Below are 16,837 nucleotides of genomic sequence, written 5' to 3'. Positions count from 1 at the left end.
GCAATCCATGGGATTTTAGATGTTCCACAATCCTATCCTTTAATAGGGTTTCCATTAATTTGCCTACTATTGATGTCAGACTCACTGGTCTATAGTTGCTCGATTCCTCCCTACTACCTTTCTTGTGAATGGGCACGACATTTGCCAATTTCCAATCTTCCGGGACGACTCCTGTTACTAATGATTGGTTAAATAAATCTGTTAACGGTTTTGCCAGCTCACCACTAAGCTCTTTTAATAATTTTGGGTGTATCTCATCAGGCCCCTGTGATTTATTTGTCTTCACTTTAGACAAGTCATCCTTCAAGTCCAGGATGTCCAGCATGGTAGATGAGAAGTGGGCTTCCTGTAAGAGACTGTGACTTGTTCTCTCATATCTGAAATAGGAAGCTCATAAAGTGAAGCAGACATTTCTTTTTTTTTTTTTTAAAGGTAGAACTATCCTCTGATTATACTTTTCTTAAGTATTCAGGTCGATGTTCCTAACAATCAAGTCTTTGGCAGATAAATGACACAAAACACAGTTTTATTATTACATATTTTACAGTCTGAAGACAATTAAGTCACAGCAACACACGACCGTGCTGCAAGTACCATCACCAAAGTGCATGCATATTAGATTCCTACCACCAACTTCTCCTATGTATTTCCAAAATTGTAACACAAACCTCCACCCCTATAGCATACAAAAGCCACAAAATTCAACTCAATAAAAGTATAAAAAGGACAGACGCTAAAGAACAAAGTGCATGACAGAGGATTGTCACTGTAAACATAGCTCTTCAACAGGTTTTATATCTGCACATAAAATTATCATCCACAAGTCTTAACGGCTTTGTGTTGCTGCTTGGTTGGAGGTATTGTCCTGTACTTAAAAACAAGGGGTAAAGTCTTCGCCCATGGATTGTATATAAAAAAAAAAAAAAAAAAAAACTGCCACTGCTTTCTGACATGCCCGCATGTGAAGCTGCAAGCTCAGTGGGAATTCTCGTCTCCTAATGTATTAGCCCCTCTGCATTTAGCTGCTGCCCTTTTTTGTTCTCATGTCTGGAAGCTCACAACAAACCTTGGGGATAGAGAACGGGGGCGGGGGCGGGGGGGGGGATTTATCATGAAGATAACATTTGAAATCAGTTTTCCTTGAGTCTGCATTGGCATATCTCACAGCACATGTTGTTAAAGGGGTTGTCCAGGTTATAATACTTGCTGCTGGAAACAGAGCATATTGCACGGATGTCAGTGCTTCGCTGGGAACATGGCCGCCGGTGGAGAAGCCCATCCAACAGTGGTGTCCCTTTGCATATAATAGGGATGCATTGCCCCTCCCCGGCATAAGTGAATGGAGGCAGGTCTTGGACGGGATTCTCCAAAAGCAGCGCCGGCTTGCAAGACAGAAGGACCTGCATGTAAAATTCATTAACATAACTAACCATACCTACTGGTCAAAACTGGAGTGATGTAAAAATGCTAAAAGTTGCTAAATATTTGTGCACAAGTGACCTAAATGTTGCAAAAGCCCTACTATTAACCTAGCCCCCCCCCCCCCCCCACCCCCCCAATATGTACTGTATTTAAATAGTGACTACCCCACTCTGTGCTGATTAGGAGCAAGAACCTCAAAACAGTGCTGTCTACAGATGGGACATCAGCTATTTTTTTCCCATGGAGCACTGCTTGTAAACTAATTTTCTATGCATTATTGAGTCCCTTTAATGAAAGCCAGTATTCCCCCTCACCCCTGCACAAATACCTTTGTTTTCAGTCCAGAATGAACAGGAGTAAAGATTGCGGCACCGGTATGGGCAACCCTAAGGTCTAGGGTGGTGTGTGGTCTTTATGTTCCTCACCCCCCTGCAAAACCCCTAGGGCTCTCACTCAGGGGAGAGCCCAGACCTGGTATGTTGAGCTCCAGCCGACACCCTGGGTGGAAGCTGAGCACAGACGGGCGTACCCTCGGCTTCGGCTTGCCACTTGGCCTAGTCCCTTGCAGAAGCCTTTTGGCCCAGGGGGGGTTAAAAGAAACCTGTCACCGTTTTTTAACCATAAGAATCATCGGCATCCTGAGATAGTTCTCCCCCACCCTAATCATCCTAGGGCAGTGGTGGCAAACCTATGGCACGGGTGCCAGAGGCGGCACTCAGAGCCCTCTTTGTGGGCACCCGCACCCTGGAAAAAGTGTATGGTGTGCCAGTATGCCTTAGACTTATCCTGCCATTTATCAGCGCAGGGTGCACTATGAACAGCCCAGGCAGTGCTATTATACTACATGGAATATATACTGGACTGTAGTATTCAGGTTATTATACTACATGGAGGATATACTATACTCGACTGTAGTATTCAGGTTAAATTGCCGTGTTGGCACTTTGCAATAAATAGTTGTGTTTTGGGTTGCAGTTTTGGCACTCGGTCTATAAAAGGTTCGCCATCACTGTCCTAGGGTTTTTTTTTTTAACACCTCCAAGTACTTCCTTTATAGTCCACTGTTGCTGTATTTACATATATGGCAGGAACATTTATTTAAGGTTTTTCTCTGAACAGACTTAAAGAAATCCCCTCATAATATATCTCCCCCATTATTCCTTTGTAGTCTCTCACAATGTTGTGGCAGCCGCTTAACCTAGTACACATAGGTTTACATGCGCAAAGTATAGAAGATACTATTTCAATATAGCTTCTTTTTTGGTGCATTGGAGATAAGAATTTTTTTTTTTATATATAAAATTTGCAGAGGTATACAATATAACTTAATCTGGTTTAAAGATAAAAGTGTATTTTTTTTTTTCACTAGTTTGCTTAAAAACTACTCTTAGGCTACTTTCACACTGGCGTTTTGGCTTTCCATTGGGAGAGCCCTGAACAGATCTCACAAAGTGGTCCAAAACGGATGAGTTTTGCCCTAATGCATTCTGGAGGGAAAAGGATCCGCTCCGAATGCATCAGTTTGCCTCCGTTCCGTCTCCATTTCGTGTTGGAGGCGTTGCAGCGTTTTGGTGTCAGTCTGACAAAACTGAGCCAAACAGATCCACTGACACACAACGTAAGTCAATGAGGACGAATCAGTTTTCTATGACACAATCTGCCACAATAGAAAACGGATCCGTCCACCATTGACTTTCAACGGTGTTCAAGTCTGATCCATCTTGGCTATGTTAAAGATAATACAAACGGATGCATTATCTGAACGGATCCATCTGTGCAGATCCGCACCAAACCTGAGTGTGAAAGCAGCCTTAGAATAGGTGTTTGTATTTTATCCATACTTTAGTTTCAAGTACAAGCAGACCACCTCCAACCTTCAGCACAAAGAGTTACCATAAATGATGGCTCCATAGAGCTAGATGGCTCTTACAAACTTCCTTGGGAAGTATCAGATATCCGTAACAACACAAAGCTCCCTCTCGGGCTGCTTGTTTAACCTATTGAAAGACCATGGAATTGTACAACTCAGCCCTAGAAGCATTCATCTAGCAGTAAAGTAAGAGGGAGAAAAACAAACAAAAAAAAACGCATACACGTTACAAAAGAATCATGACAGGTGTGGTGAAGTTAAATAACCGATGAAAACTGCATTCTGGAATTGGTAAAAGTCCAAATCTATCCCACATTGTGCCCCAGGAGATTGAGATCCTCATGTGTGATGGCCTCCTAGAGATGTAGATGCTAAGTATCAACCATCCATGGCTGGAGGCAAGAACGGCAAATACCTTAACATTGGTCCATGTCATTCTCCATAAAATACGCAACTTGGAGTACATATCTGGATACATGGTGACATGAGAGGATGTCACTTGTATAAAGTTCTTTAGTAACACTGCAGACATCATGAACAGGGGCAAGAGGCAATAGTGTTACACGTTCTGAGCATTACCTCAGCTTTTAGTCACTAACTAGTGGCATAGGCCTAAAGTGACAAACGTACAGCAGATATTTAAAAAGTGGTAAGCGCAAGGATCATCAGTCCAGGATATATTTCAGCTCCCAATTACAGTTGGACTGTGACTCTATTAACCCTAACAACATCATAGGGATCTACAATGATGCAAGGTCAGGATTTTCACCGCTAACACAATAAACTGTGCCCAACATCACAGCCACTTGAATCAAGCCAAAAGGAAGAAGGTCTATCACATATTGTGAGCAAAGCGAGCACCATCTCGGAGGTTGAACAAACTGCTGTGCATAGCACTTCTTTGCAAGCCATAACTAGGCGTTTCACAACTGAGGAATGTGTTGCCTAAGCGGCTTCTCCTAGAAAGTATGGATACCATGTGGTCTAGTTTAGACCTTATAGAAGTGTAATGATATTGACGTTCCTTTGTAAGTTTCTTGAAAGAGTCCCGCACTGGATATTCTGAAAAATTTCGTCCATTGCCTATATTGTCAGAGGAGCGAATGGAGATACTGGAGCCAGTGCTGGTGGTGGATGCAGAAGATGAGGAGGACAAGGATGTGAAAGAAGAGGATGACAACCTTGACTTAGAAGAGCTGGATGTGGTTTGACTATAACCAGCAGAGGATGACTCTGGGACACTAGCTGTCTGAGTAGTTATAGACCTTGAGGAGACCATAGTTTGGGTAGAAGCCACCCTTGCCACCACAGAAGTTTGTGTTCCAGCAGTTGAGGTAGAGACATTTGTTTGAGTGGCTGCATCCACTGCTTTCACAGTCTTCCAATCAAGCCATGGCTCTGTCTGAGTGGCTACACATTCAGTTTCTTTAAGGCCAGAGATGATGTCACAATTCTGCATCAAATCATCTTCAAAAGCCCTCACATTCGTAGACAGATCACAGTTTCTCTCCCACCTTGGTTTAGCTTCTATATTATTTCTCTTTGGAGTGCTGGAGACCTTTGCCAACCCCAGATGCAGAAGATTGCTTAATAAAGGATTTTTTTGCGCTATCGGATTAAACGTCAGCTTGGAAGTGAATATTGGGCGGTTTCGGATGCTGGAAACAAGCTTATTACTGACTGGTTTGGACTGAGCATAGAGGATCCTAAATTGGAGGTCAAATTTCTCCACCACTTGTCCAGTTAGTACAAGCAAATTGCTGCTGTTGAGCTTCCCATCCATCCAAGTGAAACTGTGAAGATATTAAGAAAAACATGGGATCACGTGCCGTTCAGTTATGCAACATGCTAAGGTTAGCCATGCTGCTTGAGATCCCTCATTGCATATCTATACTATTTGGTTTCAGTACATGTTTCAGTAGCGCACCTGTAACTTCCTGTAGCAACCTTCAACCCATCAACAAGCAGGAACTTCTCACGAGCCTTTCCGACAATTTTGGCACCAGATCTGGTGTAATAGTTATTTCCAGTTAATGTTCGGACCCTCATAAACTGAGAAGACAGAGCAGAAATTATTACTTTTAAGGCTAGTTTCACACTAGCGTTCTGCTGTCCGCTCGTGAGCTCCGTTTGAAGGGGCTCACGAGCGGACCCGAACGCTTCCGTCCAGCCCTGATGCAGTCTGAATGGATGCGGATCCGCTCAGACTGCATCAGTCTGGCTGCGTTCAGCCTCCGATCAGCAGGCGGACACCTGAACGCTGCTTGCAGCGTTCGGATGTCCGCCTGGCCGTGCGGATCCGTCCAGACTTACAATGTAAGTCAATGGGGACGGATCCGTTTGAAGATGCCACAATATGGCTCAATCTTCGAACGGATCCGTCCCCCATTGACTTTCAATGTAAAAGTCTGGACGGATCCGCTCAGGCTAATTTCACACCTAGCTTTTTTTTTGCAAATATAATGCAGACGGATCCGTTCTGAACGGAGCCTCCGTCTGCATTATTATGATCGGTTCCGATCGAACGCAGTGTGAAAGTAGCCTAAGGCAGAACCATGATATAATTAAATATATTATATATAAAAAAGGGAGGGGGGGGGGGGGGTAAGATGAGGTATAACAGCAATGAGCATCATTTTGAGAGCATACCGGTTCATTTTCTATGGAAACTCCAAGGTTCTGACACATTGTAAGAAAGTCTGGAAGCTGTGCCTCATCCAGCAAGATGTAAGCTGGAACCCTACGTTTTCGGCATACTTCATGAATATCACGGAAGATGTCATTGTCTGTAAAGGAATCCATGACCACTGCAATCACCTAAGGAATAAGATTGGTGAATAAGAAGGATAAGTGGAAAATTAAAAACCAGAGTCATCCATAACTTCTACGATAGCCATAACCACATGACTATCTTGGATACAGGTTATTCAGCAACCATACTTGGACAGCTATCTGGATACTTGTCAAGTGAACACACCGGGGCATAATACCTTAAAGGGAGTCTGTCACCTCCATATACAGTGCTTACATTGCCCTATAGCACACCTATACATAAGCGTTATGGTATCTTTGTCTTTACACTTGCAGAAGCTGGAAAAACGAACTTTGATTGATATGCAAATGAGCACTCGCAAGTGCCCAGGGGCGGCGTTCACTGTGCTGGTGCCCAGGCTGCCCTGCCTTCTTTTATTGTCCCCCCGCCCCAGCCTCTGCATATGCCCGCCCTCCTATTCCCTTGCGTCATCCTAAGGTCCGTCCGAGATCCCGCGACTGTGCACTGCCTAGCCGGGCCGCAGCATGCGCACTGCGGTGCCCATTGTGGGCACTGCATCGCTTTAAATAATATGTCTCAACAATATCACAGTTTATCAGAGTATATGTATTGAACATATGGAGAACTCAGATTTTTTTTTTTAGGCCCTAGTGTTGTCCTACAACCTAAAGCACCATTTCTTGAATAGAGTCCTGGACTTGAGGGAGTCTCACCTCATTTTCACCAATATAACCAACACTGCCCCATAGAAGATTGCAAACTCTTTCCAAGCATACCTGTGTGTACTCTGTCTGTATTCCATGTCCAGGAAAAGCACTTTTATTCTGCTGGAAAACAGCTCCCAAGAGCCCGGCTGAAAGTGAAAGTAAAGAGAGCTTTCACTCCTGACTATGTCTAACAGCTATATCTTCTGTTATAGTGGATATAATGCTGTGGTTCTGGTATAGTTTGAAAGGTTGGAATGCCAGCTTTCAAACAAGGCCAGGTCATATTTTTAGCTGGTACCAATTCTAAAATAGGAGCAGCTAAGGCTACTTTTACACCTGCGTTCAGGTGTCCGCTCGTGAGCTCCGTTTGAAGGGGCTCACAAGCGGCCCTGAACGCTGCCGTCTGGCCCTAATGCATTCTCAGTGGAGGCAGATCCACTGAGAATGCATCCGCCTGCCAGCGCTCAGCCTCCGCTCCGCTCAGTGAGCGGACACCTGAACGCTGCAAGCAGCGTTCGGGTGTCCGCCTGGCTGTGCGGAGGCAAGCGGATCCGTCCAGACTTATAATGGAAGTCAATGGGGACGGATCCGCTTGAAGATGACACCATATGGCTCAATCTTCAAGCAGATCCGCCCCCCATTGAATTTCAATGTAAAGTCTGAACGGATCCGCTCAGGCTACTTTCACACTTAGAAAATTTTATACAATATAATGCAGACGGATCCGTTCTGAACGGATGCAAACGTCTGCATTATAGGAGCGGATCCGTCTGATGAAACATCAGACGGACCCGCTCCGAACGCTAGTGTGAAAGTAGCCTAAAGCAGCCCTCCCCTCTTCAGGATGGTTTGCTTTGGGCACTTGGAGCAGCAGAGCTGGGCACTTGGGAGCCGTTTTCCAGCAGAATAAAGGCTAGTTCACACGACCGTGCAGTTTCTTTTGCGGTGCGCAAAATACGGTGCACGTGTGCCTTACGCAATTTGCGGAATAGAACAGGAGGCCCATTATAGAAATGCCTATTGTCTGCAAAACTGACAAGAATGGGGCAGGACTCAATTCTTGCAGGGCCCCGGAACGGAGCAACGGATGCAGACCCATTGAAATGAAGCGTTCCGTATACGGAACGCAAAATACGTTCGCGTGAACGTGCCTTAAAAGTGCTTTTCCTGGACATGGAATAGACACAAAGCGCACACAGGTGTGCTTGGAGTGTGTCTGCAATCTTCTGTGGGGCAGTGCTCGTAGATATATTAGTGAAAGAGAGGTGACAGAATCCCTTTAAAGGGGTATTCCGGTAAAGTAAATAAAAATTTTGAAAAACTGCAAGCTCTGACCCAACCAGTTTCAATTTCCCTTGCAATCCATTTATTTAGCTCCCGTGTGAGCCTGCAACACACAGAGTATCATCCTCACAAAACTGCAAAGACTACAATCCCCACAATCTCTAGCTTTCCTGCTGCGAGTTTGTGCTTGTTAGGCTACTTTCACGCTTGTGTTGCTGGATTCCGTCAGGCAGTTCCGCCGGATCCGGCAATCTGTATGGAAACGAAAATCATTTGTAGACGGATCAGTCTCAAAAATGCATTGCAATACCGGATCAGTATCTCCAGTGTCATCTGGAAAAACGGATACAGTATTATTTTTTTTACATTTTTAAAGGTCTGCACATTCGCAGACTGGAAGACCAGATCCGTTAATACGGCAATTTTAATCCGGCACCAATAAATTCCAATGGAAAAAATTCTGGATCCGGCATTCCGACAAGTGTTCATGTTTTTTGGCCGGAGAGAAAAATGGAGCATGCTGCGGTTTTTTCTCCATCCAAATACTGTAAAAGAACTGAACCGAAGACATTCTGATGCATACTGAACAGATTGCTCTCCATTCAGAATGCATTAGAATAAAACTCATCGGTTCTTTTCCGGTATTGAGCCCCTAGGACGGAACTCAATGCCGGAAAACTTTGACGCAAGTGTGAAAGTACTCTAAATGTGTTGATGTTTACTGATTGGCTGCCTGATAATGACCAGCACACCTAGGGTACTTTCACACTAGAGTTATTCTTTTCTGGTATTGAAATACGGTAAAGGGTCTCAATAGCAGAAACAAATGCATCAGTTTTGTCCATTCTGAATGGAAAGCAGTCCGTTCAGTATGCATCAGGATGTCTTCCGTTCCGTCCCTCGTATGGTATTTGACCGGACAAAATATTGCAGCATGCTGAGGTATTTTTTCCGGACAAAGTCCCAGAACAATACTGCACTTGCCAGATCCGGCATTAATTTCCATAGAGATGTATTAATGCCGGATCTGGGATCAAGTTTTCCAGAATTTGCGCATCCGGTTTTCCGGTCTGCGCATGTGCCGGAACATAGTAGCTATTTTTTGCTATTGATCTTTAAAATTTGATTTGAATATTTTTTTTTTAAATACCAGATTCGTTGCATCCGGAATAATGGATCCGGTATTTCACCGGATCCGTCTAACATATCTGGGGGAAAAACAAAGGCTTTCCTTTTGTACCCGGCTTGCCAGATCCAAAAGGCAGTTCCATTGCTGAAATAAAAAAAAACGCTAGTGTGAAAGGGGCCTAACACTCCCTTTGTTTCACAAGACATTTAGCTAGAGAATTGATAACATGCTCGACCTAAGAGAGGCTCAGAACTACAGGTCGATGCTATGGTAATTTATGTGGAAACAGTGGGTAGCAGAGGAAGAAAACTACTTTTATAACTACTGAACGGTAAATATGTGAACTGGACATTAAATTAGGTAATTATTGATGAATTAGTCTAAAACATAAGTTATATTTATGGTAACCGGAATACTCCTTTAAGAAACGCCCTAAACATGTTGTCATTTCTTGGCTGCTGTCTAGAGATCTTATCGGTGAATAATTTCTAGGAAAGGGCAGAGAGTGGGCTTAAATATATTTTAACGCATTCCTAGAAGTTATTCCTCACTGGAAAACCCTTTTAATTGGTTGTGAAAGTCCCCTGAGGATCAAAGGGGTTTACTGGGACTTTACTACTGATGACCTATCCTTAGATCATCAAAATCTTGGTGGGGTTCTGACTCTTAGCACCCTTACCAATCAGCTGGCTGAAAGTCAAGTGACTTCAGATGACTGGAAGAGAGGCCAAGTACAGGTCACAGCCAAAAAACAATGTACAGAGGCCTGCTCAGAAGTGCAGCGTCTCCTTCAGCCAGGTGACCCCCACCAATCTGATACTGATGACCATGATAGGTCTTCAATATTCAAGTCCCAGAAAACCTCTCTCTCTCTCTCTCTCTCTCTAACATTACTATGCAAGAACCCCATATATGAATTTACACAATTTTGCTAATAACATGAAGCCTCCAAGTCTAGACTTGTTAAAACCCATTACCCTTCAGTCTACAAATGTCAAACAAAAAGTTATCTATTGGGATATCAGCAGTGTGGATTGTCCTCGCCTGAATAGAACCAATACCTTCCCTGTTCTGAAGTGTTCATCCTCCTCACAAAATACTCAAGGGGACAGGTGAGCAGAAGGAACGCATAGGGTCACATAGAATGATGCATTGCTGCACAATTTTGTGAGGATGGATGCTTTTGGGGCGAGCATGTCGAGACACAAGATGAATAAAAGGTTCCGGGCTGAATCAGCAGACCCCCGAGGCTTCTAGTAATGCTGATGCTATGTTAACCATCTTCTTGATATCAAATTAACTGGACAGGTATTTGAACAGCCCAGGGCACTGAGGGGCCTCGATTGAGAGATAGAACTTTGATTGTAAAGGTTGAATGGGGAGGGGTGTGCGTCAGTATGGTTTGATTAGTAGGAAAATACCACCTCTGGGACCCACACCTATCTCTAGAATAGGGCCCCTGTAAAGTGAAGGGCACACCACGCAGGCATGGCTACAACTCGCTTCTAAGGGGTGCTGAAAATAGCCGAGCGTCTACTTCTGTAGAAGGGAAAGGAGAGGTCGCCGTGCTTGCATGGTACGTCCTCCATTTACTTCTATGGGATTTCTGGGAATTACCCAAATGGCACTCGCTCTGCTCTTTTTGGAACTCATATAGAAGTGAAGAGTGAGCATGCGCTGTGCGTTCTTCGCTTTGGGAGCCCCACTCTACAGATAGGTGCGGCTCCCAGAGGTAGGACCCGCACCTACCAGACATTGGTGGCATATCTTAGCAATATGCCACCAATGTATAAGATGGGCCAACCTTTAATATAGTCCAAAATTAACCATAACCTAGACTATGTTGAACCAATTCGATGCCATCTAGTCCACGTTTGAGAAAGAGTGTCTACAATTTGTAAAGCAAATCACAGGGTCATTAATGTGACCATCATCAGGAACCCTCCCTAAACATCTTTCCAGGGAATTAGAAAGCCACTAATTTTCACCGTCATATCTGACTTTATGACACGAGTCATAGCAAGCCACCTTCAAAGCTATTCCAATAACTCAGTCATCGTAACGTAGGCCAAGGCCCCAAAATAACAGCCGCCTTGTAATTCACTAAATGCCTTGTTAAAGCCAATCAGCCTATAATTCGTGTTTTCTCAAGTTCCACCTTTTAGGAAAATATCTCCTGTGTTAACCCATTAAAGGTTGAGTACTACGTACAAACACAAGGGCTGGAGTGAGAAGTAAACCCTCACACTATAGATTTCACCCTCCTTATCTGTAACGTTCCTTCATCATTTATAGGAAGTGAGAGGGAAGAGTTAATAGGCGGACATTAAAGATCTTCCATAGAAGTTGTGTGTGGTTAGAAATTCAGGCTCGATGACCAAAGCCAATATTGACACCATTTCAAGGTGGATATTCTTTCTATGGAAACCCTTCCCATAAAGCCCAAGTCACTAGGTTACTGCCCGATACGAAGGCTGGGCCTTTTGATCCAGACAAAGTTTCATTGAACCAGCGTAAACAGTATATAAGCTCATAAAACCACCTTCTCAGCCAGAACTTCGCTGTCAGCACAATGAGGACGTGATAAACCCATTGCCATACGAGTCAGGCTTTGCAGAGAAGAAAACAGTGGTCGGATCTTCAAAGGATGAGCAGCCTCTAGGTGACCTCTAATGGGAGGCATGGAAGAGGAAACCTCTATGACGCCTCGGTGCCTCCAAGTATTAAAGATGAAAAAGGTAGTCACACGATGGACTGTAATGTGGTCAGACTGTTATGTTATACACTATCGGGCTACTGTAAGACCACACATGACCAGTAACATTGTGGTGACCATCCTCACCACCACTGGGTTCACATCTGCCTATCAGTTTCCATTTTTTTCTGGAGCAGAAAGAAGAAATCTGATGGATCCGTCATATCAGACACCAACAGTACCTGATAGACCTCACTACCTTTTATGGGATCGGGGATGGTTTATCATGGTGCCCATCTTTTTAGGGTAGGTTCACAGAGTTTTTTGGAGGATGTTTTGAGGCAGTTAGGTTTTTCAGCAAAACCTAAAAGTGTGATCAAGAAATGAAAAACTTGCCTCCAAAATTTCAATTGTGAGCAGACTTTGTTCTAGCCTTCGGACCCCCCCCCCCCCCCCCAAGTGGTCAATGTGCTCACCCCCTCCACATGGTGTTAAGTAGCGTCTGTCTCCCCCTCCGACTGTATCAGAGGTCCAGTATTCTACCCCCCCCCCTATCAGAGGTCCAGTATTCTACCCCCCCCCCTATCAGAGGTCCAGTATTCTACCCCCCCCCTATCAGAGGTCCAGTATTCTACCCCCCCCCTATCAGAGGTCCAGTATTCTACCCCCCCCCCCTATCAGAGGTCCAGTATTCTACCCCCCCCCCCCATCAGAGGTCCAGTATTCTACCCCCCCCCCCCATCAGAGGTCCAGTATTCTACCCCCCCCCCCATCAGAGGTCCAGTATTCTACCCCCCCCCCCCCCCCCAGAGGTCCAGTATTCTACCCACGCCCCCCCCCCCCCATCAGAGGTCCAGTATTCTACCCCCCCCCCCCTCCCCTATCAGAGGTCCAGTATTCTACCCCCCTCCATGCATCAGAGGTAGGTCCTCCTCCACAATAACGTCAGAGGGCACCCACCTCCTTGGCCGCTTTGATCAGGGACCTGGCCGTTTCTTTGCAGCTGTAGATGGTTTCCCCGTGGCCGGGCTGGAAGTGTGCGTCCACCCGTGTGACTCCCCGGTAGGAGCCAGCGCTGAAGGCCGGCCAGCCGAGCTCCAGCAGCGGGGGCTCCACATCTGACACCTCCGGGAAATAAGTCACTGAAGAACAATCCATGGAGGCGGACACCTCGTCCTCCCCGCACTGGACGGCGGCCGCAGAGCTCAGGATCTCCGCCACTTCGGGCTCGGACAGGAAGCCCGGCACCCGCTCCCGCTGCAGGAAGGCGCGCAGCGCCTCAGGGCCCCCGGACAGCAGCTGCTCCAGTGCCAGGCGCTGGGCCTCACTGTACAGGTCCGGGGGCACGACGGGGCAGCGGGAGCCCAGGGGCAAGTCATCCAGGCACTGGGACAGGTTCGCCATGGCAGTCTCCGCCGGTACAGCCAGCTACTGAGCGGCCCATAGCGACTTCCCTATTTATATGCCATTTAAATCCAAACAAGCCCGGGGTGGCCGCTGATTGGCTGAGTAAACACACCCTCGACCAATGATAGGCCTGAGATCAGCTCCTCCTAGTATAGGTGACAAGCCACGCCCCTATAGTGAGGTATTGTCACGAAGTAGGAGTTTTGTTAGAACCCCGGCATCTGTGAGTGACGGTAGTACCGCGTCCCGAGTCTGTGCGGTATACGGGCGTTATATCACGTGGTGGGAGAGGGAGGCTTCCATGTTATAGCACGTGGAGCAGAAAAAGCGTCATGTGTGTCAGAACGCAGGCAACAGTAAGGCTGGGTTCACTCCTGAGCGTTTGAACGCGCTGTAAAACGCTCAGGTGTGAACTTAGGGTCAGGCTGGCTTCACACGGGCGTAGCCTGTGAGGGCCGGATAGGATGCAGGTGCCTCGTGGGAAAATCGTGCTATTTTGCCTGCGAGTGAGAGTTTTGACTGCAATTGCGTTGCATTTCTGCGCGAGTGCAATGCGTTTTGCACACACGTGATAAAAAACGGAATGTGGTCAGGGGCCCCCCTCCATTTTAGTTTAGTTTCTTTTTTTTTTTTTTGTATGAAGAGGCTGCGGTGCTTCATGAGCGCCACAGTCTCTTCTTAGGCCATATGACATCTTCAGACTAAAAAAAAAATTGGGTCGCCAAATTTAAAATACATATAATTGTAATAAAAAAGACATGGAGGAGAATACAGCACGACATACCTCTTACATCCAGTGACATCTCCTGTCATGTAGACCTTCTCTTTCCTCTTCTCCTCCATTTGACCTAGACCACCATGGCAAATTCTTTCAGCCGCATCTCGTCTCTACAGTTTGTAACACAGACACGTTAGATTTCTCTGTTTTTCCATCAACCTCCTCATCCTGGTGTCCCCACAGTGTCATCCTGCTGCCACTCCCAATACTGTGCCCGTTGTGCTCCCCAATGCCCCAGGAACTATACTGCTGAAAAAATAGTGACCCTGATAGATATAATTGGGGTAATTTATCAAACTGGTGTAAAGTAGAACTGGATTTCCAAAAGAGCTGTCAAATATGAAAGGTGGAATCTGATTGGCTGCTATGGGCAACTAAGCCAGTTCTGCATTACACCAGTTTGATAAATTACCCCAAATGTTCCTATAGTGTCCACAGCAGCTATAATGTCCCCTAGAGCAGTGTTTCCCAACCAGTGTGCCTTCAGCTGTTGCAAAACTACAACTCCCAGCATGCCCGGACAGCCTTTGGTTGTGCAGGCATGCTGGGAGTTGTAGTTTTGCAACAGCTAGAGGCACACTGGTTGGGAAACACTGCCCTAGAGTGCCCCCAGTAATAATACCACCCTCTATTGTGCTCCAGGCAATAATCCCTGTATAGTGTCCCCATAAATAATAGAATTGCCCCTACAGTGCCTCCCCAATAGCAACACCCCATATAGTAATTTCAACCACACTGCCCCCACATAGTAATCCCCCCATAGTAATTTGCCCCCACACAGTATTTCCCCCCAAACTGCCCCCATATAGTAGTTTGCCCCCACACAGTAATTTGCCCCACACCACCCCCACATAGTAATTTCCACCACACTGCCCCCACATAGTAATTTTCACCACACTGCCCCCATATAGTAATTTGCCCCCACATAGCAATTAGCCCCCACACTGCCCCCACATAGCAATTTCCCCACATAGAAATTACCCCACACTGTCCCCACATAGAAATTACCCCCACACTGCCCCCACACAATAGTTTCCCCCACACTGCCCCCATTTAGAAATTTGCCCCCACATAGTAGTCCCTCCCTTAATAATTTACCCCCACATTGCCCCATCTAGTAATTTGCCCCCACATAGTAGTCCCTCCCATAATAATTTGCCCCCACATAATAATTTGGCCCCATACAGCCCCCCCATGTACTCGATTTATCTTCCCTAATATGTCCTCCTGTGTGCCCCACCCCCCCAAAGTAGGCACATGAAATAAAAAATGAACAAAAAATGAAAAGCTAAATACTCACCTATGTCCAGGGCCAGGCGCTTGCTCGCAGAGGAAGGCGGGATAAGTCAGGCGCGTCACAGTGCTGCGTCCCAGCACAGGTGCGCGATGACGTCATCACGTACGCCTGCGCCGAGATTTCACTACCGCATAGGCCTCAGGCCTACAAGGCCTGAAGCCTATGGCGGTGATCGGCGACGGGACAGGGAGCTATGCGCTCCCGTGCCCTGTCGCAGTATGTGGCCGTTCGGGTCAGCGTTGGGCCCCCCAGCAGTGCTGGGCCCGTGGCTGCCGACCCGAACGTCCCTATTGTAATCCGCCACTGAATGTGGTACCCAGACCCAAACCTGGACTTCTTTACTGACGTTCGGACTTGGGATCGGTGTTCTGTAGATTGTATTATTTTCCCTTATAACAGGGTGGTTATAAGGGAAAATAATAGCATTCTGAATACAGAATGCTTAGTAAAATGTAGATTGAGGTGTTAAAAATAAATAAAAATTAACTTACCGTTTCCACTTGATCGCGCAGTCGACATCCTCTTCTTGCTTCTTCTTTCAGGACCTGCAAAAGGACCTTTGGTGACATAATTGCGCGGTGACGTCAGCGCAGGTCCTGCTGAGTAAAGATAGAAATGTAGTTTTATTCCGGCCGCCTCTTGGCATGTTTGCCGTGCTGCCGCCGGAACTCCGACCCACCCCATTATAGTCAATGGGGCTGGAGCGGACCTTCGGCGGCACGCGTGCACTAATGGAAGTACGGATCCGGCAGGCTGTTCCTGCGGGTGAACAGTCTGCCGGATCCGTGCTTCCGTTAGTGCACGCGTGCCACCGGAGGTCCGCTCGTGTGAAACTAGCCTTCTAGTCTGAATGCTATGGACCGCTTCCATTATGGAAATGGTCATCAGCACGCAGGAGACGCGGGGAGCGGTGAGGGAAGTGCTGCACCGGCTGTACTCACCCTCCCTGGTCTTCTTTCAGGTGAAATGCTGCACTTTGTTCTGACTGCGTACAGGCATGCACTATGACCTGACGCTGTGCAACATCAGGTGACAGTGCAGCGCGGGCCGGAAGACTAGCAGGGAGCGGGGAGTCCTGGGTCTGGAGAGTGGCAGCGCCGTCCGGAGCAAGCCAGGTAAGTTTTTTTTTTTTTTCTAAACATCTGATCTGAGGTCTAATGGGTGTCCGATCGGAGACTGATGGGGGACTGATCTGAGGGTGATGGAGCTTGGGGGTCTGATCTGAGGTCTGATGAGGATTGGGGGTCTGATCTGAGGTCTGATGAAATTTTTTTTTTCTATTTTCTTCCTCCAAAGTCTTAAGGCTGTATTAGACAGCGCAATTCTGCCGGCGATTGTCAGGAAGGAATCACTCCGTCTAATACAGGTTTATAGCCCGGCATGTCCCAAAAATATGTAGGCTTTTTTTTTTTACATACTGAAAAAAAATAAAAACTTCCATTTAATTTTTTTTTTTTTCATCGCCATATTCTATA

General features: G+C 46.3%; 1 protein-coding gene across 1 annotated transcript; it reads right to left on the bottom strand.

Moving 5' to 3' along the window:
- Window positions 1–3,148: 3,148 nt before the first annotated feature.
- On the bottom strand, window positions 3,149–13,290 carry FAM83D (family with sequence similarity 83 member D). Its single transcript, XM_044298788.1, has 4 exons — window positions 12,841–13,290; window positions 5,942–6,109; window positions 5,220–5,344; window positions 3,149–5,085 (listed from the first exon to the last, which is right to left on the bottom strand). Exons 1-4 carry the CDS (start codon window positions 13,282–13,284, stop codon window positions 4,128–4,130), a joined length of 1,695 nt encoding a protein of 564 aa, XP_044154723.1. The 5' UTR covers window positions 13,285–13,290; the 3' UTR covers window positions 3,149–4,127.
- Between the last annotated feature and the right edge of the window lie 3,547 nt (window positions 13,291–16,837).

This window comes from Bufo gargarizans, chromosome 6 (genome assembly GCF_014858855.1).
Source record: "Bufo gargarizans isolate SCDJY-AF-19 chromosome 6, ASM1485885v1, whole genome shotgun sequence".
NCBI lineage: Eukaryota > Metazoa > Chordata > Amphibia > Anura > Bufonidae > Bufo > Bufo gargarizans.
This window is presented reverse-complemented; position numbering and strand designations above follow the sequence as displayed.

Excerpts from the sequence above, each read along its gene's own strand:
- FAM83D (XM_044298788.1), bottom strand. The coding sequence starts at position 13,284 with ATGGCGAACCTGTCCCAGTGCCTGGATGACTTGCCCCTGGGCTCCCGC. Across the intron at positions 5,345-5,941 it reads TTTCCATAGAAAATGAACCG|TTTATGAGGGTCCGAACATT; the intron begins GTATGCTCTCAA and ends CTGTCTTCTCAG. Across the intron at positions 5,086-5,219 it reads GTTGCTACAGGAAGTTACAG|TTTCACTTGGATGGATGGGA; the intron begins GTGCGCTACTGA and ends ATATCTTCACAG.